The 17,179-nt window shown below is 42.4% G+C and overlaps 1 protein-coding gene across 5 annotated transcripts in view; it reads left to right on the top strand.

Annotated features, from left to right (window-relative positions):
• Window positions 1–17,179, top strand: part of DPP6 (dipeptidyl peptidase like 6) — a 1,240,611-nt gene that overhangs the window by 1,179,971 nt on the left and 43,461 nt on the right. For all 5 annotated transcript variants that reach the window (XM_083189040.1, XM_083189042.1, XM_083189039.1 and 2 more), the window contains 3 exons: window positions 4,451–4,498; window positions 8,275–8,393; window positions 13,537–13,584. In XM_083189040.1, coding sequence (XP_083045166.1) covers window positions 4,451–4,498; window positions 8,275–8,393; window positions 13,537–13,584 — 215 coding nt within the window. The remainder of the gene's footprint in view (window positions 1–4,450; window positions 4,499–8,274; window positions 8,394–13,536; window positions 13,585–17,179) is intronic.

Genomic DNA, 17,179 nt, shown 5'->3' with positions numbered 1-17,179 from the left:
GTTGTTTATCACTCTCCACTTTATCACTTTTTGAAGTTTGATACATCTGGCCTTTATACTGAGAGCAGGCATTGCCCCATCTGCTGTTGCAGAGCCTGTCATTTCCAGCCTCAGTGAAATATGACGACAAATATGTGTACCCAAGCTGTAGGTTTCCAGATGATATACAGAGATTGTGCTTTGTGTCTGTTAGGTCACAGATCCTTGACTCCTGGTTCTGAAAATCACTTAGAATTCACAATGGTTTCAATAAGAGGCTGTGAACCATTTCATCAGTCACAGCTCCTTGTGCCTTTATAGGAGGAAACGGAGAGTGGCTGTTGCAGAGAGTAAAATGAAATAGAAAACGTATGTAGAAAATAGAAAAACTATTTTAAGTTTAAAAGCAAGATACATTTTGTTAACTTGACAAAGGGAAAGATTTGTGTAGTGAGAAGTGCGAAGTCACGGGATTGATGAAACCTCTAGATGCACTTAGCAATTTATCATCTTAACACCTCCAATTATTCCACCTCATAAAATAAGACATGATTCATATGTCTTGAAATATATGTGAGAGAAATGGGAAATTAGTATAATAATTACTTGAGACGAGTCATCAGCAAAAATACTTTAAACTTGTGAGAGGAAGAGACATGGGAGAAGTATCAAGACTAGGGGGGGCATAGGCAAACACAGGGAGGGGGGTTTCCGGTTACCCGAAACCCCAATCCTCTTGGGAAGTGCCATTAATTATGACGACAATAGGTGGTATACAAGGGCATAACTACAATGATGTGGGCCCCATAGCAAGAAACTTGGAAGGGGGCCCCCATTAAAAGCCATGGGGGGGGGGTCAGAAGAAAGTGAGAGTGTAAGAGACAAAGGGTGTCGGGGGGAGAGAAAGGGGTAGAGGGCTTCATGGAAAATAGGGAGAAGGAGGGAGAGGGAAAGAGAGAGCGAGAAGAGCAAGAGAGGGGATCAAGAGAGAAAGGGAGAGGGAGTAAGATTGTCAGGGAGAGAAAAGGGGGAGCAAGGGAGATAGTGTGAGTGGGGAGAGAGTGTGCCAGTGAGAGACAGGAAGCAAGGGGGTGTCAGTGAGATAAGGGGTGAGAGTGCATGTCAGCAAGATAAGGGGCGAGAGAGAGTGCATCAGCGAGAAAAGGGGCGAGAGAGCGCGTCAGCAAGATAAGAGAGATAAGGGGCGAGAGAGCGTGTCATCGAGATAAGGGGCGAGAGAGAGTGTTAGTGAGATAAGGGGTGAGAGAGCGTGTCAGTGAGAGACTGGGTGAAAGTGTATCAGGGAGACAGCTTTCAGCGAGAGACAGGGCGAGAGAGAGAGATGTTGTTGGGAAAAGACACCGCTAGAGAAAGAGGGTGTCCGAGAGAGAGCACAGGTAGAGAGAGGGGTGGGAGACTGTGTGAGAGAGAGAGAGACAGAGGAGAGGAGAGTGGAGAAAGACTAGGGGCAGAGAAAGACAGAGGTGGAGTGAGAGATTGGGTTGAGTGAGAGAGATGTGCAGGAGGAAAGAGGGGCAGGGGAGAGAGAGAGCAGGACAGCTCCCCTCCCAGTATAGATGGTGCTGTGTGCCTCCAACTTCACCACCACCACCCTTTGCCACCAGATCTCCAAGGCCTTTTCTCATCACAGCTGAGCCGGGTCCATAAGAGCCGGAAGTTGCTCCAGCGCAGGGTCTCCTCACTGCCGTGCTGGATCTGCACAGTGCACATCTCACTTAGAACCGGATGATGCACAGGACCAGGTCATGCGCTTTGTATTTGAGTTAAACCCCAGGACAGAGGGAAAGGAGAGACTGAGGCAATTATAACTGGGCCACCTCCGGCTTCAGTGCTGCACTATCACTGGGACATGGGACAACACCATAGCCATCATGCCAAAAGGGTGCAGGGGATTGCTAGCTTGGCCTCTGCACCCCCCCAGCCTCCAGGCCCCATAGCAACTGCACCCCCTGCACCCTCTATTGTTACGCCACTGCTGTTATATACTATGGTCAATAGAGCAGCCACCACATTATGCAGTGTAAGGGACAGAACAGAGCTGTTGCACATGCCCAGTGTACCAGCTTCTACTACCACATTTACTGTATGTGTGGATCTGAGCCCTCAAACATCACAATGGACCAGAGAGTAGCTGCCAGGAGGAAGAGACTGGAGCATTACCATGAAGTAGGAGATTATGAGCTTAGAAAGTGCAGTACTGTTTCTATTATGTTTATGTATTTATTTATAATATTTTTAAACTTTTCCTGACCACTTACCTTAATTAAATGTTTGTAACAGCCTCTACTATAGACCATCTGTACTGTTAAATATCAATACTGTATTCCCTAAAGTATCCAGTGTACAAATAGACTCGTGTACTTACTCCAATGCACTTCAGAGTGGGAGATTTTGGATTACATTTGGAAACCCCCTCTAAAAAATCCTGCGTTTGACACTGGGGGTATTCAATCCTCGTCACTATTTCCGACTGGGCAAATAGTTGTGGGCGCCTATTCAGTGCTGTCTTTACCCGACAGCGTTGAAGAGGCATCTAGTCAGAACGGACTGACCTTTAAAAGCTGAATGGCCGTATCTCAACAATCCACGGCCGTTGTTGTGGACAGACCCCTTTTTGCAGATCGGGCAGACGGGACATTGAATCCCGCCTGCTGATAAACAGGCAAGCGCACCGAAAAGGGGCCAGGGTCACGACTAGGGATGCCAATCTCAAGGCATTTTTGAATTCCCGGGATCCGGGATTGACATTACTAAAAAAAAACATGCCTGTCCACCCACACCAACCGTCCCGCACATATACTTAAATACGAGCAGCTGGGAGCAGTAGCAGGCAGAAGCAGTGCGGGGGGTGCCTGGTGCCTTTGGGGCAAGGCAGCAGAGCAGCCAGGAGGAGTACGGCGATGTGCAAGTGTGACAGTGTGGCCTGCGTAGCATGACCTCTTACTGTCATGCTGCACAGGCCACACGCCGGGCCGGGAGCTGCCCGGCATTAGACTGCGCATGCTAATCTCATTGAAGACCAACAGCCCCCCAGAGTGATATGTCATGGCGAACTGCACACTGAAATGAGGATGCATGTCCATTGCCGTGATTGGGGCGTGTGAACATCTTACATGAACATGTGCCCCGTTCTCGGCATGCCTCAGCATATGGCGCTCTGAGAGCAATATCGATAAGTGTAAATTCATCTGTAGTGAAGCTTCTAAAAATCTAAAAAAAAAATTTAGTCAATAGCAGCATCCTACCTATATAGATGCAAAATAGAAATGATAGACAGAATCTGGTTGGTTGTCATTGCAATACACCACTTATGGGGTGAGATGTACAAAGCCTAGGAGACTGATAAAGTACTGGCAAATCAGCTCCTAACCGCAAATTTCAGTTACAAGCTGATTGGTTGGTATTTCATCTGTCTCCATTTTATTATTCTGTAAGGCCTAGTACATCTGCTCCTTCATTTTAACCCTTTGAGTGCCACCAGCTCTGTGAGAGATGTACAAAATATCCACTAAAAATACCAGCGTCACTCACATTTGTTATATGAACTCAAATAAAAAATGTTGTGCAAAAAAAGATTCTATTTCCTATATAAGGTAAACATCACAGGTTATTATGATGAATAAAAATGTTTGCTTAGCAATTTTCAAACCAATTTTGACAAATTCACTTGGCACTCAAAGGGCTAAATAGTTTTAGTACATCTACCTCCACGTCTTCAAACATCTCACCCAAAGAGAGACTGAAGGGCAGATAGATGAAACCCTGTAGAGGGATAAAGTGGAAAAGTTGCCCACAGCACCCAGTCAACTTCCAGCTATCATTTTGCAAGCACAGTCTATAAAATGACAGAAGCTGATTGGTCAAGGTTTGATCCATCTTAAAGGGAGAAAGAGAGAAAACAGGATACAGTTACTGTACGATGCTGGTCACTGGAATGCTGGCAGTGGAAATACCAACAAAGGAATCCTGACCAGTAGCCACTAAACCGGAACCAGAATCCTGTTTAAAGGAGGGTGGGTTTAAGATTAGGCACTGGGGGGATTTAGGGTTAGGGTTGGGGGGAGGTAAGAGTTAGGCTGCAGGGGGGGGGGATCAGGGGAGAGTGTAAGTATACAGTATATACCCAGCCTGTGTCCGGATTCTGTTCATCAGGATGCCGTTGTTGGTCTTCTGACTGCCAACATCCCACCACCTGAATCCAAAAAAACACATTTTTTATGTTACATTAAATATTCATCTCTAAGTAAAATATAATTAGATAAAACATGGGCATTGTTTCTAAGATCTTAGATCTAAGGGAGTATTTGAAAATGGTTCAAAGCTACCAGTTTCCCCTTCAGCATTTGGATGTTCATTATTATTTTTTTTTTAATGAACAGTACCTTGTATCTTTTATATGAGACATATATTATGTATTCCTGTAATAATCTGTGTTTTTCATTTCTTTTAGCTATTTCCTTAGCACAGAAGACTCCCCTACACGGAGACAGTTATACAGGTAAATGTCACATGATCTTCTAGACAGGGTTGTGATGTGACTGCCCGACACAATGTTCGGATTCTTCTTTGACATCCTTTTGTTAACATGATCATAGTTATATATCTTCCATCTCTAAAGCATTATTATTGGATTATGCTTCCTTAAGTGTTTTATGCTCAAATTTTAATAGCTTATTGATTAAGGAGCCAATTCTGTGTGAAGCTGCTTGTCCCTGACATAGTGTGAAATGTGGTATGATCTACTTCTTGACTTTCGTCATTTATGTTGCTCATACTTGTCTATTCTCCTGGATCCTGCAGGAGATACATTATTGTTAGGGAAGTCCCCCACAGCCCTGTAAAAATGGACACACCCCCACAGAAGGGGAGATGAAGAGAGGAAATCCCAGGTCCCTGAGGAGGGGGAGGGGCCTAGTGATGTGTTTCTATGACAATGCCTCATTTGTGCCTGGCTGCCATGGAGATACAGTATGCACCAAATAAATAAATAAATTGCACCAATATTTATGAATATGCAGCCTATAAATTGCATGCCTTATACTAGTCACTAGTTTCTAGTGAACTGATAGGTGTAAAGTGGGTGGCCACTATAAATGTATATGAAGGAACAATGCATACGGCATAACAGCCACATTTTACCAACTCCTGTAAATTAGATATGTCTAGAGGAGGCTCCAGGGGGAAGCTTCCTCTGGACATACCTCTGGAGCTGCCACTGGGTATGTCCTCAATGGAGCAAATAGGGGGTGCTCTTCCTTTGGTATGCCTCTTCGTATCAGGCTTCGGTAGCCCCAGGACCAAATTAATACAGCTTAGGAGAAGTTATGAAGAGGGCAGATACCATATATGAGATATAGACAAGTTAAGATCCATTGGATGAAATTCTGGCTGTCAGAATACGACGTTTGCATCCTGACTTGCAGCCAGAAGTCTGGTGCCGGAATCTCAACATTAATGGAGATGCCAAACTCGGAATCCCTACTGCCAGCATTCCGATCGTTAGTATGCAGGGTGGGTAACAGTTAGGCTTAGAGGGGATGTTAGGTTTAAGGTGCGGTGGAGTTAGAGTTATGCACTTAGAAGGGGGTAATTTCAGAGTACGGGGAGGGAGGATTAGGTCGAATGGCATAAATGGGAGGGATGGTTAGGGTTACACACTTAGAAGGCGGAGTTGGGGTAAGGCTTCAGGGCAGGAGGGTTAGGTTTAGGCTGGCTAGGAAGGTTAGCATTAGGCAATAGCGGGGAGGGTTATCATTAAAATGGGCAGGGGAAAGGTAATTATAGTTACCAGACCCATGTTGGGATTCCCACTATCGGGGGTGATGGCATTAAACAAAGAGAAAACGTGTATGTATTGGGTGTTGGCTAGTGCAAAAACACATCAAAATATAGAGGTGGACAAATTGAGCATAATGTTGATTAAATTAAATGAAAAATGGATTCTAACAAGATAATATAATATATCAGATAATATATAGCTACTTGGAAATGAGTTATATGTAGTGGTTCCACTGGATGGCTTCAAGTGTTTACTTTAGGTGGAATACAAGCACATTAGCATGTATTGGGAAGTCATCCTACACGTTATATGTGTAATACTGCATCAGAGGCCTGATTCAGATGTGGTTGGATGTGCGGCACATTGTGCAAAGTACCAATGTTCAGTACTTTGTTCATATGCAATATGGTGCACGCGTCATTGGAAGCACTATGGCTGTAGACAGTTAGTGATTGACAATCCGCTGCCATTTATGGGTGGGACATTGCTGCTGTTTTACAAAGATGGGATTTTGGGGGATTGCCATGGCAAGGATCGCTTTGGAAGATGGTGATTTCCTGGCCTCTTTGTATGAACTGCCTTAGCTGGTTTTCCCGAACCCCTGGGTCATGTAGCTGGCTAATAGTGTTGAAGGTGATCTGATAAATGTCCATGATGGGGGAATAATCGCTTTCTCAATTGTATGGAGGCATCATGTAAATGTTCTTTTCAATAAAAAAGTAAATAAATATATATATATATATATATATATATATATATATATATATATATATATATATATACACACACACACACAGTATTGGACAGTTTTTTTTGCTGTTCAATTTGCAATTTTGTAATTATACATTGGCAGGTATTCAATGCTGTTTGCGAGTGGTGACAGCGAGCAGAGCTTCCTGCTCGCTGTCACCACTCACCCTGACAGTATTCAACACACCCTCCGCATATGCCAATTCCCCCTCGCTCCGTTTTTTGAGCGAGGGAGAATTGGCGTATGCGGCTCCAGAAGCAGCGAGACTCGCGGCTAAAAACAGCGAGTTTTCTGCAGTAGCTGCGGGTGTCGCTGTTTTGGGGAATTCTCGCCGTCCTGTGACGGCGAGGATTTCCCCAGAATGTTGAATAGAGCGAGCGGCCAGCGCGAAGGTTAAACAGCGAGGATCGCTGGTTTTCTGCAATACTCGCTGTTTAACCCCCTCGCCAGCCGCTTTCTGTAGCATTGAATACCCCCCATTGTGTTATGTGTTTTGATTACAAGTGACATTGCCAAATAAATATATAAAAGTTTTCAGACTGTCATAACTAAAGCAATTTGGAAAAGCCTGGTTACATAGCCCAACATTTCCCCTGCATGTAGCCTGGTTACATAGCCCAGCATTTCCCCTGCATGTAGCCTGGTTACATAGCCCAGCATTTCCCCTGCATGTAGCCTGGTTACATAGCCCAGCATTTCCCCTGCATGTAGCCTGGTTACATAGCCCAGCATTTCCCCTGCATGTAGCCTGGTTACATAGCCCAGCATTTCCCCTGCATGTAGAGAGACCTTATAGGAGGTCGCTCACAAGTGCTTATTGCCGTAGTTAATTGCTTGCACTCACACAGCTGACAAGATGACAATCGATTTATAGTAGCTTACGGTCTGCATACAGAAATAAAACCAGTTCTGGAATGTAAAGCACAAGCAATAGCTTAGACAATTTTATACAACTTTCCCGTTCTTGGTGAAGCTTTCTGGGGCTGATTCAGCCTTTGGAGCTAAGCAAGTAGTGACTACAGCTTTTCAAAGCTATATTGCACTTCTTGTGGGAAGGCTTAAATGTGCAGTGATAAAGATTTGGGAGAGGCCTGTCCTTGCTAATATGTAAATTTCAGACTACAAATAGTCCACATTTTGTGCGGTAGTTACCCTGCTAATCGTAGGCATGTGGGTACTGTGTCCATGAAACAGGCGTGGTCTAATGGGAGGTGGGTCGGGGGTGTGGACACATGCTTGCATCATTGTAAGGGGTCTGGCATCACAATAAGTGGGTGGGTTGAGGGCATGTGGAGCCTTCCAGTCAATCCGGGATAATAGGCAAGTATGGTTAGGCAGCATCTGGAGGGTGCCATTGAGGCCTCTTATCACAATGTGTGGGTGAACATATTGGGTGAACATATTGGAGCATATTTAGCAATATCAAATACATTTCCGTTTAGATTATAACAAGCTGGAGTGACAAGAGATGTGGTATCTGTAAGGGTCACACACAAAGATGAGGGGGGTTTGCAGAAGCTTTTGCCTAGGGTGCGGTGCACCACTTGCTTTGCGAATAACCCGGCTCTTCAGCTCCCTCTGTCTGAAAGCGATATTCTTCTGTTGTATCAGACAGTGTAAGGATCTAAGATGAGGAGTAACATCTGCAGAAGTTAATGCTATCTGTAATAGCTGTGAGATGGACAATGCATGGAGAATAATACAAGCTAGATCTAACATATTTTGCTATCTCTTGTCTTTGCAGCACGAACACCAATGGAAGCTTCAACAGACAATGCATCTCCTGCTTACTGATAGAGAACTGTACTTATGTCAGTGCCTCGTTCAGTCACACTCTGGAGTACTTCTTACTGAAATGTGAAGGTATAATAGCCAGAACAATACATTAAGTTGTCTTCTGAAATGATTTATGGTGCAATACATGATGAGGAGATACACCATAAAACAGGTAATAGGAGTACAATCTCTCAGAGCCCATGTTAAGGTACATTTAATTTAAAGATGGATCCATTTTTTTTAAGTATGATATTGGATATAAATACATATCAAATATAATTATACTTAAACTTATATGACTTAAACAAAAGAGAGAAAATTGGGGGGGTTTGAAGTGAATTGCGCTGCTGATTGGAAAAAATATATTTGAAACAACACACTGAATTGGCTGAGTAAAAATGAATGTTGGACACACTGTTACTTTCGTAAATTTTATATGGAAAGAATATAAATCAGTAATACATATACATATATTAATTACATAAAAACAATACTATAAAACAATACTAAAAATATCTCATGAATAGGGATCCCATTAATTAAGCAAAAATAGCTTTGGCAGATTTTCAGCGATGTGGCTTGCTTTGACAAGGTTGTACAACCATATGCAAAAGATGATACTTTGTAATAGCAAGAAATAAAGGAAAATGTCCAGTTTATACAAAGTCTGGTTTAACTGTATATGAACTGACCGATGATTTTTGATTCACAAAGAATAATAAGCAGTCACAGGTTTTAAATTATGCTCACCCTGGGGGATAGCACTTGCTTCGTGCTGGTATGTGGGGGTCTCCAGCGTGCGGTCCCAGTTGTTAAAAGGGATGTAGCTCCTTTCCTGATGTAGCTGACACTCCTCTCGGCAGCACGCCGGTGTAGCCTGCCTGTAGTCAGATACGGAACCCCCGTACTGACCACGGCGGTAAAGGAGTGACTTAGACGGTTGGTAGGATGCTCCGCTCTGTGTTGAACCAGGCTTCCTTGATGTAGCGGGGAGAGCGGCTGGTGGAGACAGCTAATTGCCGGCAGCGAGGGGGGACGCTGCACTTCAGCTGGGAATAAGGTGTAGAGTCAGCGGTGAGCCAGCGGGTAAGCCTGTGCTGCAGTGAACTTGGTCAGCGTGGAGCGGCTTGGTTGCCGGTAGCGTGGGATGGATTGCGCTTCTCGCATGCAACAAGCTGAAGGTCTGCTGGGTGGATCACCTATTCAGGTGTGTTAGTGACGTCAACGCGTTTCGTTCCTGTGGTCTGCTGGGAACTTTTTCAAGATTTATATTCTTTCCATGTAAAATTTAGGAAAGTAACAGTGTGTCCAACATTCATTTTTACTCAGCCAATTCAGTGTGTTGTTTCAAATATATTTTTTCCAATCAGCAGCACAATTCACTTCAAACCCCCCTAATTTTCTCTCTTTTGTGTGAGTCAAGACGGGCTCACAGAAGTGCATGCTGCAGCTGTAAACCACACTATTTATCAATCTAATTTATCTGAACATACTAAAACTGCTAAGCGCCGGGAGGTGTGTCTCGGAGTGATCTATCCTAGTGTCACCCCGATCCACACTCACCCCCTGTTATATTACTTAAACAAAAACAAAAAAAAAATTTTGTGGGGGGGGGGGGGGGGGGGGGGGGCTGTCATTGTTTAAAGGGGTTGCTCCATAAAATGTATATATTTTTATTTTTACTTTTAATGGGAACTAAGTAACAGAGTTTCAGTTATTATGCTTAAAGTCAATGCCCCAATAATAACAACAATGTAAAAAAATATATAATAACTACAGTTAGTAATATATGAACTTATTTGGAAATACTGTAGTTATACCCCACTCACACTCGCAGAGCCGGGTCATACCCAGGAATGTATTCCCGGATGCTTCCCGGGACTCTGCCCGGGAATGTACCCTTTCACACTGCACTCAGACCTGGGATCGCCCCAGGACAGCCCCATTCACACTGATCTCGGGAAATCCCTGCAAATACATATGCATGTCATTAGAAGTGGACTCCAGGGCTCTGAAAGATGACATCAGCATTTGTGAGCTCCTTTTTTAAAGTCCCATGTACCCAATCACGGGTACGGGACCATTTACACTGACCGCATCCTGGGTCGATTCCAGAATCTACCCAGGTCAGGACCTGAGTAGAAATCCTGGGATGTTCATCCCGGGATATTCTTTCAAGACCCTTTCACGCTGAGCTAAATCCCGGGTTGATGCGCGTTTATGTGCAAAAACCCAGGATATTTTTGCAACAGTGAAAGGGGTATATCTGACTTTTGTGATAGTGTGGGACTACCAGAACCCCAAGATCAAGCCACGGATTTACAGATCCACATACTGTAGGCACATCAACACTTATGGTTATAATTACAAAGCATTTACTGTATAAGTCATCATGCTTTGCACACGAGCATCGTTACATTTTCTACTGAACGCACCAAGAAGCAGCGGCTTATCGAAGCTTCCACTTTGTAAATATAACCCCTTTAGTTAAAAAAGAAGGTGATACAGTATGAGCCATGATATAGAACATTTAAGGCCCCCATCCACTAGTACCAAATAGGCACTTTTCTTGCAATTGCGATGCAAGACGCATTCCAGTGCACCATGCATCGCTATTGCAGATCAGATGGGCTGCCATGAATATATATCGCAGCCCATAGGCCTTGCTGGAATTGCATACGATATATTGTATGCAAAAAGGACAACATGCAATGTATCATATGCGATCCAGACGCCTGGGAACCGAGGGTAAGTTGGCGGAGTTTCATATCAGAGGTACCGCATGCGATACCTCCCACTAGTGTATAGGGGACTTTACAATTCTGTCCACAGTTTTTAAGTAAATTGATAGTTATTTATCAAATCATATAAGAAATATATTTTTTAAAACATTCTGTAATTGTTCCGTAATAAAGAAGAGCATAGACCTTGTACAATGAATACCTTCCTATTAATGAATTGCTGGCAAGCCCTGGAATTCTATGCAAATAAGGCAGGAAATATTACTAGCTGATATTCTACTAATTTAAATAGAAATCAGGTCACTGCCGCCAGGGAGTTTGTTCACTTCTCCAAAAAATCAGGATCAGCACGAAAGGCAGAAATAGTCCTATAGTAACTAATCCGTTGTTGCACACAGATAATGATAATGTCTGTTTATTATAGATAGATGCCGTACAGGAAGCATGCTGCACTTTACTGCTCTCAGTCCACATAAAGATGGTTACAAATTCATTTAGATTGCCAACATCAGAACTGCAGGAATGATGGATGTAGAGACTGGCTTGGGTCCCAGAGTCTGTTCCTTGTGATCTGGACACATAGGGGGTATATGATTTACTAAGATCACCATGGGCGCTGGATTTAAAGGGGACATTTATGTTAATGCCAATTTATTTTGTATTAATATAATTGCCACAATGTCCAAAATCTGAGAAGATGCAGCTGCTTTGGAAAGCGTTACTTGCTAAATTTACCCCATAAATCAGTGATTTTCAACCTTTTTATCATGGCACACTAAATAAGATTTTAAAATTGCCAAGGCACACCATGAGATCGCTAAAGGGTAAACAAAACATAATGACCCCCACAGGAAAAAAAACAAACATATGGCCTCCAATTAAAAAACATCAAACTGGTCCCCACAGGTAGCAAAAGTAAAATACATTGGCCCTTTACATGAAAAGAAGAGACCAGTAAATAACAGTTGAACTGGTGGTAGCTGTAAACTGGTTGGGCATCTCTAGAGCTGGGGGCACACTTGAGAACAGCTCAAGGCACACTAGTGTGCCATGGCACAGTGGTTGAAAAACACTGCCATAAATGTATTTTGTTTTGGTCTACCAACCAAAAATGAGTAAGGTCTGTTGGACAGAGAACCGGCAGTACGCTATAGTAAACTGTTTCGAAAACCACACTGCTAAACAATTTGGTAAATTATCATTTCCCCCACAATACATATTAATTTCTTTAGCAGAATAAAACACATGACAGCTATGCATTTAAAATCTATCTCGGCAGCAGCGGCCTGAGACTGTTTTAATCGCTGTCACAGGATAGAAAAAATATTTAAAACATTATCAGCATCTCGACCGAAGAGGGTTTTTTTGTTTTGTTTTGTATTTGTATGATAATATCTTTAGTATGAGAACTTCATGTATCAAATATAAATAATTCATAAGGCAACAAATAAAGAGATTTGCAATCGGCAAATAGATACGGCGCTCGCCAATTATCTCCTTTTTCCAGAGCTCTCCTCTCTCTCTGTGTCTCTATTGCTGGCAGCTGCTTTTTAAATCATTCATCAGTGTTTAAGAGGCAGACTGTGGACAGAGCCTCAAACATCTGAATTTCTTTTGTTTACATGCTGCGAGTTTAGCTTCTAGTCTAAAACCAGCTACGTAAACCCGGGAGACTATAGAGGAGATGTCATGTGAATGATATCCCGAAGAATTAATTTGGTCCTATCATCTTTTTGACTATCAGCACATTTTTCTCGAAGACGTTGACATTCGTTTTCTATTTATGTCATATATTTCAACATTTCATGTATTAAAGCACAAATGAAATGCTGGCAGGTATTAATGAAGATGTAGAACAGAAGAGTAACAGAATACAGAGAGCAGAAAGACTTGGTAACTTGGTACCGCAAGGTATGAAGGGTCAACAGTATCTAGGTCGATAGTCATTAGGTCAGCACCCAACGGTCGGCATACACAAGGTGGACATAGACAACATGACACAAGCCAAAGGCCGACACATGAAAAGGTTGAAACGAGTCACTTTTTTTGGTGTCAATGCCGACACCTGATCACATGCACTCCCAGTTAGTGTACTGCTACCCCTCACATGGCTCGCTTTGCTTGCCATACTTATATTGATTCTATGGGGTTTATATACGAAGATGGGCATTCTGTTTAAAAGAGGATGTTGCTATGGGCAACTAATCAGCATTTACTTCTTATTTATTTAGCATCTTCTAGAAGATCATTTAGAATCTGATTGGTTACCCATAGCAACTTCCCATTTTAGTAAATAAACCCCTGTGTGTTTTCAGCACAAAACAAAAGGGTTCTAATTTAAATGCTCAAAACTAGTAAATGTGAAAAAGTCCAGTTTTTTGCGTCCAAAAAATGATTGGGGCCAATTGAATCCCCCAGATATGGATATTTACACCATTAGATACTAAAGTGTTTTTGTTTCAAAACTGTTTTCTCTTCTTTTATAACAGGTCCCCGAGTTCCTATTGTAACTATTCACAACACAACTGATAACCAAAGTAAGTGTAACTGTGAAATATAATTACAGTATGTCTGGTATATATAAAGGTATATATACATAAGCAATTTTGTAGAAAACCTGCAGTTTTCAGAGGAACTTTGCATATAATAAGTGTCCATTCAATGTATTAATTGCAGGAGGGACAAAATGCTCTGTATCCGGACTTCCCTCTTAATATATGATTGGTGTCCCCTGTGTTGAACTATTAATTTATAATAAAGGAATTTCAACAGTGGTGATTGTTATCATAAATTAAGACGAAGTCCAAGTAGAGAGCATTTTGTTCCTCCTGGAATGGGTCGTTTTGGGAGGTGCAGATTGTGTATATGAAATTCCAATCACTGGAGTATTTTAGAGTTAAACTAATAGTTTATTAATGCCTGGATACTGGCTCAGCCAGGGCCGGACTGGCCATCTGGCACTTCTGGCAAATTTCCCCTGTGCTTCTCTGGGCTTCCCCTGGGCTTCTCTGTGTGACTGTGCCGCGCCGTGCTGCCCCACCCCCTGCTTCATTTGTATGATGCCGCCGGAGCACTATGATCTGGCCACACGACATCCCCCCCCCCCGCCTGTTGCAGTGACGGCTCTGCGTCTGACAGCCACCGGGAACCGCTCACATGCAGTCAGAGTCCACCGGCCGCCCAACGGTTTACAGCTGCAGATCAGACAGGGGAACGCTGGGACCCGCAGTGAGAGCATTGTGTTGGTCACAGTGGGTGCTATTAAATGCTGCTTTGCATATGGTCACAATTGTGACTTTCGATTTGAATACATATTGTGTCTGCGTTTTGGCTGCAAATGCGACCCGCACTCCATCAGGGGGTATTCAGTCCGGAATCATGAGCCGTTTTAGTCTGATCCGATAGTAACTCGAGTCGAGTGTCGGAAAGTGTTTGGATTGGCACAAGCGGCCACGGTTTGTGGAAATCTTCCTTGAATTCAACAATTCATGGCTGTTTCCGACAAAACAGATCTGACACCCTTCAATGCTGTCATTAACGGCAACATTGAATAGGTGAGTGCCGATATTTCCCCTGCCGGAAAATATCCGTACAGATCGAATACCCCTTAACTATCTTCATGCATTTACTGTTGCCACCAGAATAATTTATTTTTCTATTTGGGGCAGATGTATTAAGCTTGGTGAAGAGATAAAGTGGTGATATAGTGGAAGGTGATAACGCAGCGCTGCCATCAGAAATGATGGGGCCCGGGACTGGCAAAAGAATCCAGCTGAGTGGGAATAGGAGTAATAGAGAGAAATGGTAGAAACAGAAAGTAAAGGTGGGAAAGAGAAGGAATAGGGGGAATTCGAGAGAGAGAAAGTGAGAGGGAAAGAGAAGGGATAGGTGGAAATGGAAGAGGGAGAGAGGGGGAAAGGAAGTGAAGGAATGAGAAAGAAAAGAGATTTTTCAATATCAATGGTGGGGGTGCTGTTCCTCACAGTCAAATATACAAATATATGGGCACATAAACATGCTGAGGATACTATAATTTACCGGTTGGTTAAAAATGATGCACAATTGTTTTATTCATGTTTTTAGCCGTATATTTAACAAAGATCATTTAGGATCATTACTTATTAAAATGTTAACATTTTAAAAGTATGTTTTAAATTATTCATCATTTTGATGTTTAACCTGCCAGCTGATATCCATAAATTCCCTACATTCAGTAACAATTTATGAAATGCTAAAATGTACATATTAATTGTATACTGTAACTGTGTTATTAATTACAGTGTCAGACAAGATAAAATTATTAACAAGGTATAAGTGTATGACGCTCTAAGGGAAAGAACTGAAGATCTATATGGGGCGATGTATCAAACTTCCTAAAAAGGATAAGTGCAACCAATCAGCTTCTAACATTTTATAGAATGTTCTAGATAAAAGATCACTGGAATCTGGAATCTAAGAAGTTTGATAAATCTCCTCCATAGGGGCCTTTTTGAGCCATAAGCACAAAGCAATGAATTCACATCTGCAATAGTATTTTATCTCACTTTTCCCCATATATGAATTGAAAAGCAAGTTGGGTGGGGATTGACTAAATAACCCACAATGGAAAATGGAATGGGTAGCGCTATCAAATGCAAGTACATACAAAGTGACAGGGGAATGATTATGTAATCTAGGTGACTACTGTAGCAGGTAAGTGCACCTGTCAAATTTGCTTGTTCTCTCTTCTGGATATCCGGGGAGAATAGTCATCAAACACACACACACACACACGCACAGACACACACATCCTACCTATAAGCTTCCCCTAAAGATAAACCTAACTCCAGTACTTAACATTGGGACCCAACAGGATTCCGACTGCTGCAAAATTGCTGTCAGCATTCTGATTGGATCCTGACCACATCCCGTAACATATATTATTAGTAGCTTATTGGGAATAACGTAGTTTGTGATTTAAGTTTAGTGATCTTTTATGAGAAATGTAGAGAAGAGTGATGCTGGTATTTCAAAGTTACCGTGCTGAATTTATTTCACTTTCAACAAAAATAGATTAGCAGCGCCCATTGAACGGCGCCCATCGAACATCCTGCACCCATAACTAAAAAAAAAAACATGACTTGTAAGGCAAGATTGAATGCTTTCTTCCTGAAATCTGAATCCACACAAATGTTATGGATTCGTACTGAACTAAAACCCTGTCCAGATCCCTTGAGTAGATCCAATCTGAACCAAGTTCCATTTAGCAATTTTTAACGATTTTGGTGATTCTATCTATCTATCTATCTATCTATCTATCTATCTAAGTGTTCATTCTAGCACCCGCTATCTTTGAAAATCCATGTAGTTCCTCTTCCCTGCCTGGGGTGTCGCTGTCTGCTGTAGCGTCTCTAGGACAGTGTGGTCTGTATATCAGCACTGATATGCAAACCAGACCTGTGCTAGAAACACCACAGCAGACAGTGACACCCCAGGCAGGTAAGAGGAACTGCATGGATTTTCAAAGATAGCGGATGCTAGAATGAACACTATATCTATCTATCTATCTGTCTGTTATACTGTACCTTCTAACTTTCAGCTTACTGATAGACCCTCACATGCCTATGGAGCATGCCACCCCAACAGGGGGAGTGGACTGGGGTGGGACAGGCATGGCCTTGCAGCATGGATCTATGTTTGTAATTTTAAGGGATCTCCACACACACACACACACACACACACACACACACACACGGATTCAACCAAGATTGTCTTGGCAGTTGAAGGTAAACTTTTGTAACTGCCTGACATTCCTATGTAAGAGCTCTCCAATTACTGTACTGCACCAGACACTTCTGTGTAAAGACCTTTCTTTAGTTCAAATGTATTGTGCACAATTTAGCTGCTAAGAGGTTAAAACCATTTCCCGTGATTGCAAGTTCAGGATCAGTTCTTTCATTTTTTTTTTCAATTTAGCTGTCAATATTGTCAGCATGAGTGTTTCATAGCACACAACAGGGAATAGAATAATATGACACATTTAAATAAACAGCCTGCAGGGTGGCCACAGATGGGATGTAAATTATTAAAGAGCTTGTTATCTCAGGCACATATTAAAGTATATCACCGTTAGTTGTTTCTATTATTGCCATG

Source organism: Crinia signifera, chromosome 5, assembly GCF_055691185.1.
Source record: "Crinia signifera chromosome 5, ASM5569118v1, whole genome shotgun sequence".
NCBI classification, from domain to species: domain Eukaryota; kingdom Metazoa; phylum Chordata; class Amphibia; order Anura; family Myobatrachidae; genus Crinia; species Crinia signifera.
Note: the sequence above shows the minus strand (reverse complement) of the source record. Positions and strands in the feature narration are given on the sequence as shown.